We start from the raw sequence: 18,137 nt of genomic DNA, 5'->3' as shown, positions 1-18,137 counted from the left end.
TACAACAAGATATGCTAATTTTAGTTTCTGGAATGGAAATAGTCATTTCCAACATACTATGCTGATCCATTGGCGTGTGATAGATAACTAAAGATTATTTTATTATTAAACATGTGCTTTTCACCGTCTATGGAAAATATAGCTTTGTATCTCAAACTGTATGCAATTTTTTGTTTTTCTTCGTGGGTTCGTGCAGGTGACTGTGTATCATAACCTTCCCAGATAACATGCTAGAGTGCTTAGAAAATGTGTTGGGGATTGAAATAAGAGACAGGGCTGAGTTTCTTGGAATGAATCTGGTCATGTGCAGGAACCCCATGCAAGGAGTTATTGTTTTGTGATTTTGGGTTTAGGTAGAATATATGTATTTTCTATGTAAATGGATGTTCTCTTAAATCTTGTAATTTTCTTTTAAATTGAGAATATTCTCAAAATGGGGGAGATGTCGTGGAAAATTGTAAGATTATGTTATAATGTTTGTATTACATTATAATAGTTGTTACATTCGACAGAATAGAGTATTGTGTGTGTGTTCCACTGAGGATGGGCCTCTATGAGATAGCACTGACAGAGGAGATTTACCATGTCTTTGGGTAATAAAGCCTAAAGAGCATTCCAGATAACATAAGCTAATGGTTCTGTTCTATGCCGTATCAGGGAGAGACGGTTCCCTTTTGGAGTGAGGGGGCCAGACACTGGTCTTTACAATGAGAACTGTTGACACAGCAGTAACTGTCGGCTATGTTTTATAGATATCTTTCATACAAATCTTAACCTTTGAACTGTTCCTAAGATCTGTGATTCGTCATGTAAGTTGAGAGGGGGTGTATCTTGACTATAAAAGATCGCTGTACTTTTCAATGGTTCATTAGAGATAGGGCATCATTGAAAGTCAAAAAGGCTATTGCAAAGCTCTTATTAAAAAATATGTAGTTTAAGTATAACTCTGACTGGTGTGTGAAGTTTGTAACTCTCCTCATTTGGTAAAGCAGAAAAATGCCACTACACTTGAACTAGATCTAACATCTCTGGAGAGACCTGAAAATAGCTGTGCAGCAACGCTCAGCATCCAACTTGACAGAGCTTGAGAGGATCTGCAGAGAACAATGGGAGAAACTCCCCAAATACAAGAAGACTCAAGGCTGTAATCGCTACCTAAGGTGCTTCAACAAAGTACTGTGTAAAGGATCTGAATACTTATGTGAGTTCAGTTTTTATATTTAACAAATTTGCAAAAAATTCTAAAAACCTGTTTTTGCTTTGTCATTATGGGGTATTGTATGTAGATTGACGAGGGGGGAAAACGAATTTAATCAATTTTATAATATGGCTGTAAAGTAACAAAATGTGGAAGAAGTCAAGGGGTCTGAATACTTTCCAAATGAACTATATATATTTTCGGCCCTGTGGAACCCTGGTTAAATACCCCTGGTTGAATACCACTGGTTTACACCACTCATTCCCAAACTATTATATGAAAATAGAACATACAAAACGTAGACAAATTGACAACAAAAAAAACGGAATTAATATGAATAGATACAATAAGTCATTATGTTCCATATGAGTCATAAAATACAGGCTGAGGAGAGAAATCCCTCCTACTCCATCTTTCTAATTTCAAATTTTTTTTTTTTTACTCTTCATCTCTCGCTCCACATTCGTTCAGTAACTCCCTGCTCAGTCTGAAGGTGGTGGGCAGGCAGAAGCATGCATGATGTCCCAATTTACACTGCTATAAATAAATAACCCTAACAGAGAGAGACAGAGAGAGATGAGACAGAGAGAGAGTGCGATGAGACAGAGAGAGAGAGAGAGAGAGAGAGAGAGAGAGAGAGAGAGAGAGAGAGAGAGAGAGAGAGAGAGAGAGAGAGAGATGAGACAGAGAGAGAGAGATGAGAGAGAGAGAGATGAGAGAGAGAGACAGAGAGAGATGGAGAGAGACAGACAGAGAGATAGAGAGAGACAGACAGAGAGTGAGATGAGACAGAGAGAGAGTGAGATGAGACAGAGAGAGATAGAGATGAGTGAGAGGATAGAGACAAAAATACTTGAGGGGTGCTCTTGATCCTAAACCAAGTAATTATCACTAGTCTCATCTTAACCCAGAGGCTTGTTATCAGTCACTAGTCTCATCTTAACCCAGAGGCTTGTTATCAGTCACTAGTCTCATCTTAACCTAGAGGCTCGTCTGTAGAGCAGTACAACAACTTGTCCATGCAGTAAGACCACCCCTCTCTCTCCCTCACCACACCCAAACCCACAGACACAAAAACAACTCTGAGGCTAAACTAAATGAAGGGCAACAAAGGAGAAGGCATCACAATGGAGTAAGATTTCTACAGAAGCCTCAGAGAATCAGAGCCTCTACCTCCAAGACAAACCTGACATAGAGCCTTGAAAGACCACGTCGACGGGTAACACACAGGTAATACACACGCACATACAGAAACAGGAGAAATTGTTTTCTTCTGTCTTTATCTCTGGGTCCATCTGGAAAAACCTTATACTGATGGGTCACTGGGCTTTGATGAGACAAGAGACAGAGGGGACAGAGTGTTGTGTGTTTGTTCCAAACTGCCAATCTGTGTTCACAACTCTTTATAATATGTTCTGTCCTCCCTAAAGCCTGTCTAGTCACTGGGAAGCCCCCAATTTTTAACACTCTCCTCACCTTACCTTACTTTTTTTTTTTTTTTTTTGGGGGGTGGATCAGCTTAATATTGCGGAAAGAATGTTGCTTCCAATGTAATTGTCTGCATCATTTCCAATCCCCCATATTTTTTGGGGTAAATATATATATCCATTCACGTATGCATACATATACACATATATACATACACATACCTACATAGACATACATACTTTTTTAAAGAGTATACCTTTATTATTATTCCCCGCAAACCCTACCACCGATCCCCCAATTGGAGTAAACTGATAAACATTTCTGTTTTTACCTTCAATTTATACATCTTATACACATTTTACAGACACAGTCTACTTTATAATAGTTCTCTCTTGTTTGTTCTTAGTCCTTCCTCTATTTCTGTTGTCCATCCAATGTGATTTCCACTTGTAACTGTGCTATTTCACAATAGCTCCGCACCTATACACATTTCACAGATCCCGTATGCCCTACATTGTTTATCTTGTTATTAGTCCCACCCTTCAGCTCCACTCAACCTTTCCCATCTATCTTCCAACATCATCCATTTCGGATTTTTATTTGCCATATATTTTTCAACTGTGCTGTGATGCTTCACAAAAGATTTGAATCTTCCTATTCTCATAGCTTCCACGGATTGTAAATTAAAAATAAACATTTTTGCTAAAATAATTATTATATTATTGATTGATTGACTATGGCTTTTCAAATCCCCCAGTATTGCTATCTGTAGCGTTAGTTCTACGCAAATGTTGCAATTCTTCAACCATTCCTGGACCTGTGACCAAAAACGAGCTACATGCGGACAATACCAAAATAAATGGTCTAATGACTCTGCCTCCTCACAGCAGAATCTACAGAGCTGGGAAGATTGTATCCCCCATATATATAACATTCTATTAGTTGCAAGAATTTTGTACAATAATTTAAATTGAAAAATTCGAAGTTTTGAATCCGGCGTTGTTTTGCGTATCAATTCATACACCATGTGCCATGGAATGGGTACATCGAAAATCTCTTCCCAACTATTTTGCAATTTATATGGCACAGCTGTAAGTTTTTTGGTCCTTAAATGAAATTGGTATATGTTTTTATTTATCACACTTTTCTTTAACCATTTATGTTCTTTAATATAAGGCCGACATACAAGTTCCTTACTTTTATCCCCTTCCACCTGCCTCTTCCATTTTTGTGGTAATGCTGCAATTAATTGGTTGTAATTTTGGGTAGAGCAGACATTTCCATATGTCTGCGTTAGCTGCATGTGTGACATTACTCCACCAGTCCTATTTATGATATCATTCACAAAAATTATACCTTTTTTAAACATTTCTTCGATAAATACAGTTTTTTTATCAATTACTATATTTGAATTTAACCACAAGATTTGTTGTACTATTTGTTCCGTCCTTTCAGGTGGATTAAACTGAAATTGCAACCAACTTTCTAAGGCTTGCTTAAAAAATAAAGATATTTTGGAGATTATTTCCTTTTCAAGCAACCGAAAGTGAGCAGGTGTAATCTGAATAAAGGGAAAAAGGCCCTTCTTGAACATAGGATGAGACATTCGTACCAATCTACTAGAGAACCAGTTTGGATTTAAGTATAACTTTTGTATGACTGATGCCTTTAGTGAGAGGTCTAATGCTTTAATATTTAATAATTTCTGCCCTCCGAATTCATATTCGTTATATAAATAGGCCCTTTTAATTTTATCTGGCTTGCCGTTCCAAATAAAATTGAATATTTTTTGTTCATATAATTTAAAAAGCAGGTCACTAGGTGTAGGCAAAACCATAAGCAAATAGGTAAACTGTGATATGATTAAAGAGTTAATCAGGGTGATTTTCCCACAAATAGACAGGTATTTTCCTTTCCATGGTAGCAAGATCTTATCTATTTTTGCTAACTTTCTATAAAAATTTATTGGAGTGAGATCATTTCTTTCTTTTGGGATTTGTATACCGAGTATGTCCACATCACCGTCAGACCATTTAATTGGTAAACTACATGGCAATGTAAAATGTGTATTTTTTAGTGATCCAATACGTAATATGGTACATTTATCATAATTTGGTTTTAATCCAGAGAGGATAGCAAATATATCTAGATCCTCTAAGAGGCCGTGGAGAGATTCTAGTTGTGGTTTTAAAAGAAAACATGAATCATCAGCGTACAATGACACCTTAGTTTTTAGGCCCTGGATTTCTAATCCCTTAATATTAATGTTTGATCTAATTTTAACAGCTAACATTTCGATGGCAATAATAAATAGATATGCCGATAGTGGACAACCTTGTTTTACTCCTCTAGATAGTTTAAAACTTTCTGAGATGTAGCCATTATTTACTATTTTACACCTAGGGTTACTATACATAATTTTTACCCATTTTATAAGAGATTCCCCAAAATTGAAATATTCTAGGCATTTATATATAAACTCCAGTCGTACTTTATCAAAAGCCTTTTCAAAATCAGCTATGAAAACCAGGCCTGGTGTCCCCGATATTTCATAGTGTTCTATTGTTTCCAGTACTTGCCTTATATTATCTCCAATGTATCGTCCATGTAAAAAACCTGTCTGATTAGGATGAATAATATCTGACAAAACTTTTTTTATTCTATGCGCCAAGCATTTTGCTAGGATTTTTGCATCACAACACTGAAGTGTAAGAGGTCTCCAATTTTTTAAATGGACTGGATCTTTATATATACCACTTGGGTCCTGTTTCAGTAATAATGATATCACACCTTCTTGTTGCGTGTCTGATAATCTATCATTTATATAGGAGTGGTTAAAACAAGCTAATAATGGTCCTTTGAGTATATCAAAAAAATGTTTGTATACTTCCACTGGTATGCCATCCAGTCCTGGAGTTTTCCCATCCTTAAAGGCCCCAATTGCATCAAGTAGTTCCTCCTCTGTAATTAGGCCTTCACATGAGTCTTTCTGTACAGATGTTAATTTTACATTATTATTAGGGAAAAAATCCATACAATTAGTTTCAGTTAGTGGAGATGGAGGAGCCTGAAACGAAAATATATTCTTAAAGTACTTTACTTCCTCTTTCAAAATATCATTTGGTGAATCATGCGTGACTCCATCATTTGTAACAAGTTTTAATACGTTTTTTTTGGTAGCATTTCTATATTGAAGATTGAAAAAGAATTTGGTGCATTTTTCCCCATATTCCATCCAGTTCGCTTTATTTTTGTAATATATTACACTGGATCTTTCTTGAATAAGTTCCTCCATTTCTTTTTGTTTTTCCTCTAACTTATTCTGTGCCTCTATGGTACCGTTTTTATTGTTATCTAACTGTACTGTTAGTCCTTCAATTTCCTTTGTTAATATGGACTCTTTTGATCGAAATTGCTTTTGTTTTATAGATGAGTACTGAATTGCATGGCCTCTAAAGCCACACTTAAAAGTGTCCCATACAATATGGGGATCTGCTGTACCTATGTTATGTCTAAAAAAGTCAGTTATAAATTCTTCTGTCCTAGTTCTAAACAATTTATCATCTAGTAGGCTTTGATTAAATTTCCAATATCCTCGCCCACGTGGAAATTCTGTAAGAGTAATATATATGCCAATTATGTGATGGTCCGACCGCATTCTGTCCCCTATCAAACACTTTTTAACTTTTGGTGCCAGAGAGAATGATATAAGAAAGTAGTCAAGGCGACTAGCTTGATTAAGCCTCCGCCATGTATATCTCACTAGGTCAGGGTATTTAAGTCTCCATATATCCACTAATTCCAATATATCCATGACATTCCTGATTTCCTTAAGTGCCTGAGGGTGATAGTTTGTAGTGTGATTTCCTTTCCGGTCCATAGAGGTATTTAAGACCGTATTAAAATCTCCCACTATAATAATAGAGTCTAGTGTTGCTTGTAGAGTTGATACATTCTTATATATATTGTCAAAGAAGCTTGGATCATCATTATTCGGACCGTATAGGTTAATAAGCCATATATGTTTATTGTCCAATAACATATTTAAAATAATCCATCTACCTTGAGGATCTGTTTGGACAAGTTGCACATTTGGATCAAAGTTATTATTAATTAAAACCATCACCCCTTTTGAATTTCTTTGCCCATGGGAGAAATATATTTCGCCCCCCCAGTTCTTTTTCCACAAAACTTCATCTAAAACTGTCGAATGGGTTTCCTGTAAACAGTAGATATTATAATCCTTCTCTTTTAGCCAGGTAAATACTGATCGTCTTTTCTTATTATCTGCTAAGCCATTACAATTGTAACTGGCTATACTTATTTCACCACTTACCATAATGAGACACACCTTTCAATTATTTTTATCAAAATATATGTTTGTAAACATCCTATTAAAAAGTAACATAATGATTGAGTGTCTATATAGTTGTACCATGACATTTGCATCTCCACTAAGCAAACCTCCAATTGGTCCCCACTATTCCACCCGCCAAAAGCCCCCATCTCGAGTTGGGTTGTCATCCCAATGACCGGCAGACCACCCCCGACCCCCCGCATCGCACAGCCCCGGACCGACTGGGATCCATCCTTCGAAAAGTGCACACAGCGCCATCCACCGAACCGAAGCAGATCCATTGCCAAATGCATTTCCATCGCCCTCACCTCTATTTTTATTACATATTGCTGTGAATCATCCTCTATAGTCCCTAACATCTTTTACTTCTTCCTTCGCAACAGTTGTGGGATACACACATACACCCACACACATTCAGCCCTTACCCCCACACAACCATAAGCTCACCCTCTCAACAATTGCACCATCCCAGAGCCCAACTCAAGATGGATCATGATTTACAAATGTACTTGCAGTTGCAGCTGCATGAGAAGGCCTGCAAGACCGCGCAAAAAATGAGCATAAATGTAGAGATTTATTTACCATTGTCACATCCTAAATGATGGAGGTCAAATGTACACCTTCTTCCTGAAACACCCACAATACGGTCATCCATTTTGACCATGTTCCCAAGCATCTCCATGCAGTCCGACTTGATTTCGTGCCACCAGGGCCACAATAATATACCCCCTCTCTGAATGTCCGAGTGTGACCCCCTCCCCATGGGTTACTGCAGCTAGTGTTGCCAGCACTGCCACTGCCTGGGTGGGGGCACCCCACCGGAATCCCCACCGGCTAGGTACAAGGTCGTCAAGGTTCTCATTAGCAGCTTTGAGAATTTCCTTGTTTATTATGCTCTCCCTTTAGGGGGCTTTGGCTTTGCAGGACCAACCCTGCCAAGCAGGCTCAGAATCTTGAGGGGGCAGTGCTGCTCTTGGTCCCTGACCTCATTTTGGCTGCATACAGACCGCTTACAGCATGCACATAAAACAGTTAGGGACTTCTCCTTAGTATCTGGGCCATTCATGTGGGTGTCTAGGGTATAGGGCCATGGACCGTACCATTAAAATAGGATAATAAATAATTAGATATTTATTTTAAAAATGTAGTTCCCCATGATAGGACAATAAATAAATAAGACGTATAATTCATTATAAAAGTATATCCATCATCTGAACAACATTGAAAGCCCTCTCATACCCGGCCCACAGCAATACACTGGCTCCGGCCCACAGCAATACACTGGCTTCATTACTCACTCACTCAACTTTCCAAACATAACAAATAAAAATAAACACACACCACACCATCCACACATACTGTGCCTTCTGTTTACTTAGTTTTTATCTTCACTATGTAGAAATAGTGCTTGTGTTCAATTAGTTATATATGAAGATTTATAGAAAAGCTATATTTTGTATTGTATTGTTACAATCAATAACCGGGCTTGAATTGTGTTTATTTTCCTCATCTATGAGAACTTTGTAATTTTTAAAATAACCATGGAGTAGTCTTTGTGTCTCTGAACAACTGGTTATCAATATATAGTTTATCAACGACGAGAGCTACTCGTTTCGCTTTTAATCTATTTTCTTTGAAAATTGGATACAGAACTTTGCGCCGTTCTGCAATTTCTTTCGGAAACTGATCATTCATGCCAATTTTGGTCCCAGCAAGTCTTTTACCCAGGCTTTTAACCATTATTTTATCTTTAAATGAAGCAAATTTGGCAACGATTGGGCGTTCGTACCTCTGCCCTCTCTGTCCGAGGCGGTGTACACGTTCAAGTTGGATCTTATCGATAACTTCGCGTGGAATCTGAAGCGCTGCAAAAAGGAACTCTCTAACTACAGATTCAGGAACCTCTCCTTCTTTCTCTTGGATACCTGTAAGTACCAAATTCTCTCTCATGGATCTAGTTTGTATGTCTAGTAAGCATTCCTTCAGAACGGTGTTCTCCTTTTTAATTTCATTCATTTCGGTTTCAATTTTATTGACTGTCCCTTTTAGCGCGTGTGTTTCCTTCTCCAATGTCGCAGCTTTTTCATCACTCATCTCTAGGCTTGCCTTCAACTCTTTTATATCTTTACTAACTAATTCAAGTATACCCAGTTTGTCATTTATTGATTTTAACAGATCGGTTTCGACCTTTACCATTGCCGGTGGTGAGAATATTAAATCATCCGTGTCGGTTGAGGAGTCACGTTTTCGTTTTTGAATCGGTTCCCCTGTCTTACTCTCCGTCATGTTTGGGTGTTGCTTGTTTTCGTAATATTTGTCGATAAATGTCTCTAATCTTAGGATTTGTTTTGTGTTATTATCCAGATTGAAGGTTATCACCCACCAGATTATTTAGTGCTAATATTTTAGTCTAATTTAGCAGATATTTCGAATATTATGTTTTATCTTGAGGTGCTCTACATAACTTCGTTCAGTCCGCCATTACCTTTACGTTACCTTTACGTCCGCCGTCCTACGTCCTACGTAAGAACCACTTCTCTACTCTTACCATGCTTGCCGAATATCAGAACTCCTATATCAGAACTCGCCGTCCTACCTTACCTTACTTCCCAGTCCTTGACCCGGCTCATCCTCCTAAACCCTGTCTAACACACAAGCCACACACAAGCCACACACAAAAACACCCACAATCATCTTAAAGGGTAGTACGCATTGGTTTTTACTCACCAAAGTAACAACACAGTGTGGTCAAAGACTTAGTCACTTAGTTATAGGTAACCAGATCGTGACTACAACTACAAACATATTTATGTTTTAGCGTTTTTTTTTTTTTTTTTTTTTTTACATATATTTATTAACTTATTCTTCGGAACTACCCACAATGCACGATTTCTCAACGTCATATGGAGAGCCGGTGCTACAGAGCTAGTTCCAGCTGGCTAACGTCAGCTACTATCCATGCTAGCATGTAATTACATTCCAAACCAAGTGCTGGCGCTGGTGAGCTACTATGTACATCCACAAAGAAGAAACCATATAAATTCATGCGAAAAACTGCATTTCCTCTTTTCCTGTGTGTTTGGTAGTGGTAGTCGAGCGAGCGCTGTAGCAGTTTTCCGTTGTTCGTCGTTAGTGCAGTAATACCCACATATCGCAGTAATACCCACAAGGACGGTGTTACGACTCATTTGTGGCCCAAAAACGAGAAGATAGCTTTGAAGTGGGACCGGTTTGTCCGGTTGAAGCGAGCGGATTGGAGTATTGGAACAGTGACCACGTCTACTGTATGTGGTGCTCATTTCACCCCAGAGGACTTCGATGGCTTAGTATGTATAACCAGTGGAAGGCATGATTCGGTATGCGACTGACTGAAACCAGGTGCTGGGCCGAGTGTGAATGTGAAGCCTGCATTTCCTACCGACCTACCGGTACATCGCGAGTGTCAGCAGTGATGGCGATAAAAATCGGGTAAATTCAGTGTGGATTTACCTCACTATATCACTATTGGATTAGCTGACTCTCCCTCGGCTGGTGAAACGGCCTCTCCCTCTGAAAGCCTCTCCTTGGCTCTTCTGTGACTTTGGTAGTTAACTCAGCTGTCAATCGGTAATTCTCCGCTCTCTCTACTTTGTATCTGCTGGATTTTTGTTGTTGTTGTGTTCTGTTGGTTGGGGCCTGTGCTCCACTAGTTTCCTTGGCTCACTACTTAGCTATGTTGACCGTGGTGGTTGGCTAACTAGGCTAGTTAGCTGACTAGGCTAGCTAGTAGGTTAAAATGACGAACTTAAAGCCTCCGGAATGGCGCAGCAATGTCCGGGGTAGGGGAGGGTTTGGCCGGCCAGGACATCCTTGTCTCATCATGCTCTAGCGACTCCTTGTGGCGGGCCATGCACCTGCAAACTGACTTCGGTCATCAGTTGGATGGTGTTTCCTCCGACACAATGGTGCGATTGACTTCCGGGTTAAGCCAGCAGTGTGTCAAGAAGCAGTGCGGCTTGGCAGGGTTGTGTTTCGACATCCGCCTATCCCGAGTCCGTACGGGAGTTGCAGCGATGAGACAAGACTAACTACCAATTGGATACCACGAAATTGGGGAGAAAAAGGGGTAAAAGTAAAAACTACTTTAGCTGGCTGGCTAAGATAACTGCATATACTCGTAACATTATTTGATAACATTATGTATTTCCAAAACGTTGGTTTACTTTAATGTAGCTGTAAGCTAGGTGTTGATTGCAACTGGCTGACTAATGCAGTGCTAACGTAACGTTAGCAGGCTGGTAGGGGTAACGTTAGCAGGCTGGTATGGCAAACGTTAGCAGGCTGGTATGGCTAACGTTAGCAGGCTAGTTGGCTAGCAACCTTGCAAGTGGATTTGTAACGGTTACGCTTACTCCCGCTCTGGCGCTCGACGTCGCCGGTCTACTAACCACCGGCCCTGGCTATCATCATTACGCACACCTGCTCCTCATCATTACTCACACCTGGACCTCATCATCACCTTGATTACTCTTTATTTAGCCCTCTGTAGCCCAAGTCATCAGGCAGTATTGCTTTGTTTTCACGGTCAGTACTCTACTCCTGTTTTGTTCATCTGCCTCGTCTTAATATGAAACTATTTTTCTGCATCCGCTTCTTGACTCATTGCGTATACTTTACAGTAACAATACATTCTGCTTGTTAGTTGGCTGAAAATGTTATTGCAAACTACCTGGCCTAATTTTAAGTTCAAAATGTCAAGTTATTTCTGTTGGAGTTTACATTATAGGGAATTGGCTAGCTTGCAGGGTCCTCCCTATTACGTCACAACCGGCATTCTTTGGAATTCTGATCAGTTTTATGTTTAAAGTGAGGTGTAACTTTGTATTGTGAATTTTTATTCGTATTCTAATGCAAATCCATATGTTACATGTTGTTATGTTTATGCTACCTAACCTTTAAAGAGAATGTGATATGGTGACTGGTGAGAATGGGGTCAAGCTGTGTGGGATAATAGGGGACTGAGTGAGATTGGAGCCTAGCTTGGCCTCCCAGCTACAATGGAAGGACTAATAGCTCATATCTATGCCTGAAGTAACACACACACACACACACACACACACACACACACACACACACACACACACGACTGGTGCTGTGAGTTCAAAACGTCCTGATGGGAGACTGTGTAACACAACCTTACACGCTTAGAGCAGAGAAAACACACTTGCCTAGAACAGGGCTGACAATACATGTATCAGCCAGGCCACGTAAGAACTGTTATGCCAAAAGAAGCATGAACTGGGAGGGCGGGAAACAGAGGCAGTGTGTGTGTGTGTGTGTGTGTGTGTGTGTGTGTGTGTGTGTGTGTGTGCTTGCCTGTATGCATGTGTGTGTTTCTCACCTCCGGTGCGGCCCAGGCCGACATGGACAGCGGGGTGCAGGCTGCCCTCATTTTTGAGCAGGTGAGGCAGGTGGTGGTAGATGTTTGGCACCTGGAGAGGCTTCCTACTGGCCAGCTCCTTCAGCAGCTTCTGGGTCTCATCTGACCAAGATACAGGAAGGATCATAGAGTTACAACTGGTAGAATGGTTGAGAAAAGGGGACCATCGCGCTCTCCCAGAATCTTGGCTGTTGTGTTAAACCCACGAATTCAGACAAATAAAAAGGGTAATGGGTCAGCACTCAAAAAGATGTCGCATAAAGCTTACTTCATTTTTAGAATGTTTTATTATTTTCACTGCATTGCGTACACAGACGTTACGGCTTTGCAGCCTTCAGTGTGTAGGTACAATTATCTTAATTCAAAACGGCATTTGTAAAGAACAACTGATGAGTAGCTGGTGCTTCACAATCAGGTTTGACATTCATCTGCCAATCAGGGATGTGGCTTTTCTGGTCTACCTGTATACAAATTAGTTACAAAGAAATTCATGAATTAATTGACATACAGTAACAGTCAAAAGTTTGGACACACCTACTCATTCAAGGGTTTTTCTTTATTTTTACTATTTTCTACATTGCAGAATAATAGTGAAGACATCAAAACTATGAAATAACACATATGGAATTATGTAGTAACCGCCCCAAAAAGTGTAAAACAAATTCTTCAAAGTAGCCACCCTTTGCCTTGATGACAGCTTTGCAGACTCTTGGAATTGTCTCAACCAGCTTCACCTGAAATGCTTTTCCAACAGTCTTGAAGGAGTTCCCACATATGTTGAGCACTTGTTTGCTGCTTTTCTTTCACTCTGAGGTCCAACTCATCCAAACCATCTCAATTGGATGGAGGTCGGTTGATTGAAGGCCAGGTCATCTGATGCAGTACTCCATCACTCTCCTTCTTGGTCAAATAGCCCTTACACAGCCTGGAAGTGTGTTGGGTCATTGACCTGTTGAAAAACAACTGAAAGTCCCACTAAGCGCAAACCAGATGGGATGATGCATCTCTGCAGAATGCTGTGGTAGCGATGATGGTTAAGTGTGCCTTGAATTCTAAATAAATCACTAACAGTGTCACCAGCAAAGCTCCTCCACACCATCACACCTCCTCCTCCATGCTTCACGGTGGGAACCAAACATGCGGAGATCATCCGTTCACCTACTCTGCGTCTCACAAAGACACGGCGGTTAGAACCAAAAATCTCAAATTTGCACTCATCAGACCAAAGGACAGATTTCCAACAGTCTAATGTCCATTGCTCATGTTTCTTGGCCAAAGCAAGTCTCTTCTTCTTATTGATGTCCTTTGGTAGTCGTTTCTTTGCCGCAATTCGACAATGAAGGCCTGATTCACACAGCCTCCTCTGAACAGTTGATGTTGTGATGTGGCTGTTACTTGAACTCTGTGAAGCATTTATTTGGGCTGCAATTTCTGAGGCTGGTAACTCTAATGAACTTATCGTCTGCAGCAGAGGTAACTCTGTCCTCATAAGAGAAAGTTTCATCATAGCGCTTGATGGTTTTTGTGACTGCACTTGAAGAAACTTTCAAAGTTCTTGAAATGTTCAGGATTGACTGACTTTCATGTCTTAAAGTAATAATGGACTGTTATTTCTCTTTGCTTATTTGAGCTGTTCTTGCCATAATATGGACTTGGTAGTTTACCAAATAGGGCTATCTTCTGTATACCACCCTTACCTTGTCACAACACAACTGATTGGCTCAAACGCATTGAGGAAATAAATTACACAAATTAACAAGGTATACCTGTTCATTGAAATTAATTCCAGGTGACTACCTCATGAGTAGGTGTGTCCAAACTTTTGACTGGTACTGTAGGTGTCTGCTCACTTGGATACATTATATCATTTCATGAGATAGCTTACCACCAAGGACATCAGCCTCAGTTGTTCATACACATGAGATAGCTTACCACCAAGGACATCAGCCTCAGTTGTTCATACACATGAGATAGCTTACCACCAAGGACATCAGCCTCAGTTGTTCATACCAATGTGGGACTGACTCAAACGATTTGCAAAACCTGCTATGGACCGTCTTCTTGTGTAACAGTCTAAAATGTGGCCTATAGGAAGGAGGTGAAATCTAGTTCTTCGTTTAAACCTTGTGGAGATACAGAATTTAATTCATACATGTATAGCCACATGTCTTCTCTTTGGAGTCATTTGTTGTCGTAATCATCTCCTCTGTGTGGTGGATCAACTTTTTCAATCCAAACGCAACTCAATTCATTCATAAAATGATTTTGTTCTATAAAGTTTCTCACAACTGGCGAATCAGAGATTCATAGAGTTTAACCTGGTAAAACGGTTGAGAATCATAGCATTAGACTGGTAGAACAGTTGAGAATCATAGCATTAGACTGGTAGAACGGTTGAGAATCATAGCATTAGACTGGTAGAACGGTTGAGAATCATAGCATTAGACTGGTAGAACGGTTGAGAATCATAGCATTAGACTGGTAGAACGGTTGAGAATCATAGCATTAGACTGGTAGAACGGTTGAGAATCATAGCATTAGACTGGTAGAACGGTTGAGAATCATAGCATTAGACTGGTAGAACGGTTGAGAATCATAGCATTAGACTGGTAGAACAGTTGAGAAAAACAGTCATTATAGAATTAGCAGAATGTTTGCGAAAAAACGGAATCATAGAAGCAGAACGAGTGGAACAATTCCATTCAGAGCAAAGTCCCGGGTGGAGGGGAGGATTAGAGCATGATGTTAATTCTAATTCAAGTCTAGCAGGACTAAAGGCCTGGTTCGGATGGAGATGGTCTGAAGCCTGAGAGCAGCAGTAAGACTAAGGGGGCAGGCACTATTAGATAGGAGGAGAACTGAATGATCCAGTCTATTATCTCTTCACATTAATGGCAGAGTTCCCAAAGGGGGGATTCAGCTTGAAAGGGTCTTTTTGTGTGTGTATATTGTGATTAGTAACCTGAGAAGCTGATAAATGTAAATCCATCCTGGGTGTGTCGGTGTGTGTAGATCCATCATGGGTGGATGGGTGTGTGTGTGTGTGTGTAGATCCATCATGGGTGGATGGGTGTGTGTGTGTGTGTGTAGATCCATCATGGGTGGATGGGTGTGTGTGTGTGTAGATCCATCATGGGTGGATGGGTGTGTGTGTGTAGATCCATCATGGGTGGGTGTGTGTGTGTGTGTGTGTGTGTGTGTGTGTGTGTGTGTGTGTGTGTGTGTGTGTGTGTGTGTGTGTGTGTGTAGATCCATCATGGGTGTGTGTGTGTGTGTAGATCCATCATGGGTGGATGAGTGTGTGTGTAGATCCATCATGGGTGTGTGTGTGGGTGTGTGTGTAGATCCATCATGGGTGTGTGTGTGTAGATCCATCATGGGTGTGTGTGTGTGTGTGTGTGTGTGTGTGTGTGTGTGTGTGTGTGTGTGTGTGTGTGTGTGTGTGTGTGTGTGTGTGTGTGTGTGTGTGTGTGTGTGTGTGTGTGTGTGTGTACCTGAGAAGTTGGTGAGAGCACTCTTGCTGCCGTTGGTCTCTGCAATGGCCCGTCTGAACTGCTCCAGGATGTTGTTGAGCTCTGAGGATCGTTGCAGGGTCCGGTACTCAGCCACACGGAGACGCTCTTTCAGGGCATGGAACTCCCTCTGGTACGCTACCAACTTCTCTATAGGGATAGAGAGAGGGGTAGAGAGAGGAATAGAGAGAGAGGGGGGGGTAAGATCTTCTGCTCATTATTCCAGCAATGTGTCCCAGTGTAGGCTAATAGTCATGTAATACAAAATAGAATATGAAGTGCTGTTAGAACCTTCCAAACTGTTCTGTGAGCGGGCAGTACACTTCTCCCTTAGCAATGCTTAACCTCTATGCATCTTCAGAACACGACATCAATGTGATTTATCACTATACTGTAACAACAACCAATACAAGCAATAAACCCTGTGACAAAAGATCGCTCTGAGACCCAATCTGGCTCTGCTTCAGGCAGGCATACTCTATTTTCTAGATTGAAAACACACATAGCTATTGAGTTGTTAAAAGTGTCTGTTGTTATGGATGACTCTGCTCCTAAACCGCTTCCCCCTTGAGGATAACATGTTTACAACAAATGGGACACCAAACAAAGAGCGCTCTCCCTCTCTCCCCAGGACTAGAGCATGTGGGGGAGGGGTGGAGAGGAATCTTGTCTAATAAGACTTGTCATCCTCAGTGCAGTGACAACCACTCCCTCTCTTCTGTCTTTTCTAGTTCCCTTATCACCTGTTCTCTACCTCCTTGTCATCTCTTTCTCTCCTGTCTCTTTCCTCTTCCTCCGGTCACTCATCTCGCTCCTCCTCTCATTTCTTCCTCCCTCTATACCCCCCTCCCCCCATTCCATCCCCCCTCCTTTACCTCTTCTCACTGTATTTCCCTGTACACTCCTCCCTTCCTCTACCCCTCCTAATACTCTACATCCCCCTTCCCTCCAGTGCCATCCTGTCACAATTGTCAGTGTGATTCATGTGAAGGTGGTTGATTTATTCATGGTAGCTAGTGGTGGGGGTGGGATGGGGCAGTACAGGGTTACTGACAAGCCTCAAACTGTCCTAATATATACACACACACACACACACACACACACACACACACACACACACACACACACACACACACACACACACACACACACAGTTACGTATTATTCTTTCCACCAGCATCCCACTTGACCCAGCGCTCTTTCCACCAGCATCCCACTTGACCCTGCGCTCTTTCCACCAGCATCCCACTTGACCCAGCGCTCTTTCCACCAGCATCCCACTTGACCCAGCGCTCTTTCCACAAGAATACAGTCACACAATAATAACATTGCAGCACAACACACCGACTAGTGACCTTATTGATCGTTTGCATGCTGTGTGTGTTGTCTCACACCCATACTCAACCCACAATATCCAGTCTCACACCCATACTCAACCCACAATATCCAGTCTCACACCCATACTCAACCCACAATATCCAGTCTCACACCCATACTCAACCCCAAATATCCAGTCTCACACCCATACTCAACCCCAAATATCCAGTCTCACACCCATACTCAACCCACAATATCCAGTCTCACACCCATACTCAACCCCAAATATCCAGTCTCACACCCATACTCAACCCACAATATCCAGTCTCACACCCATACTCAACCCACAATATCCAGTCTCACACCCATACTCAACCCACAATATCCAGTCTCACACCCATACTCAACCCACCATATCCAGTCTCACACCCATACTCAACCCACCATATCCAGTCTCACACCCATACTCAACCCACCATATCCAGTCTCACACCCATACTCAACCCACCATATCCAGTCTCACACCCATACTCAACCCACCATATCCAGTCTCTCACCCATACTCAACCCACCATATCCAGTCTCACCCATACTCAACCCACCATATCCAGTCTCACCCACACTCAACCCACCATATCCAGTCTCACACCCATACTCAACCCACCATATCCCCTCCCACTCCTCCACTAACACTCAGTCACCGATTCATGCAGCTGACGGTGTGATCATGACTGTTAATAAGGGACAGTATTAGTGTGTATGTGTTGCAATATTTATGTGGATGTGGGTGGCTGAGTTAACTTGCTGCTGAAATGTTCTCTTTTTTTACCCTCTACCCCCTTCTCTCTCACCCTCTCCATCCTCCCTCTTTCTTTTAGTGTCCTCTGGAGAACCAGGCATCTCTGC

General features: G+C 41.2%; 1 protein-coding gene across 4 annotated transcripts in view; it reads right to left on the bottom strand.

Annotated features, from left to right (window-relative positions):
* Window positions 1-18,137, bottom strand: part of LOC120058494 (alpha-1,3-mannosyl-glycoprotein 4-beta-N-acetylglucosaminyltransferase A-like) — an 86,824-nt gene that overhangs the window by 42,251 nt on the left and 26,436 nt on the right. For all 4 annotated transcript variants that reach the window (XM_039007198.1, XM_039007199.1, XM_039007200.1 and 1 more), the window contains exons 2-3: window positions 15,897-16,064; window positions 12,364-12,504 (exon numbers count right to left, since the gene is read on the bottom strand). In XM_039007198.1, coding sequence (XP_038863126.1) covers window positions 12,364-12,504; window positions 15,897-16,064 — 309 coding nt within the window. The remainder of the gene's footprint in view (window positions 1-12,363; window positions 12,505-15,896; window positions 16,065-18,137) is intronic.

The sequence above is a fragment of the Salvelinus namaycush genome, chromosome 13 (genome assembly GCF_016432855.1).
Source record: "Salvelinus namaycush isolate Seneca chromosome 13, SaNama_1.0, whole genome shotgun sequence".
In the NCBI taxonomy this organism is placed as follows: domain Eukaryota; kingdom Metazoa; phylum Chordata; class Actinopteri; order Salmoniformes; family Salmonidae; genus Salvelinus; species Salvelinus namaycush.
The sequence above is the reverse complement of the archived record's forward strand: the minus strand, read 5'-3'. Positions and strand labels throughout refer to the sequence as shown.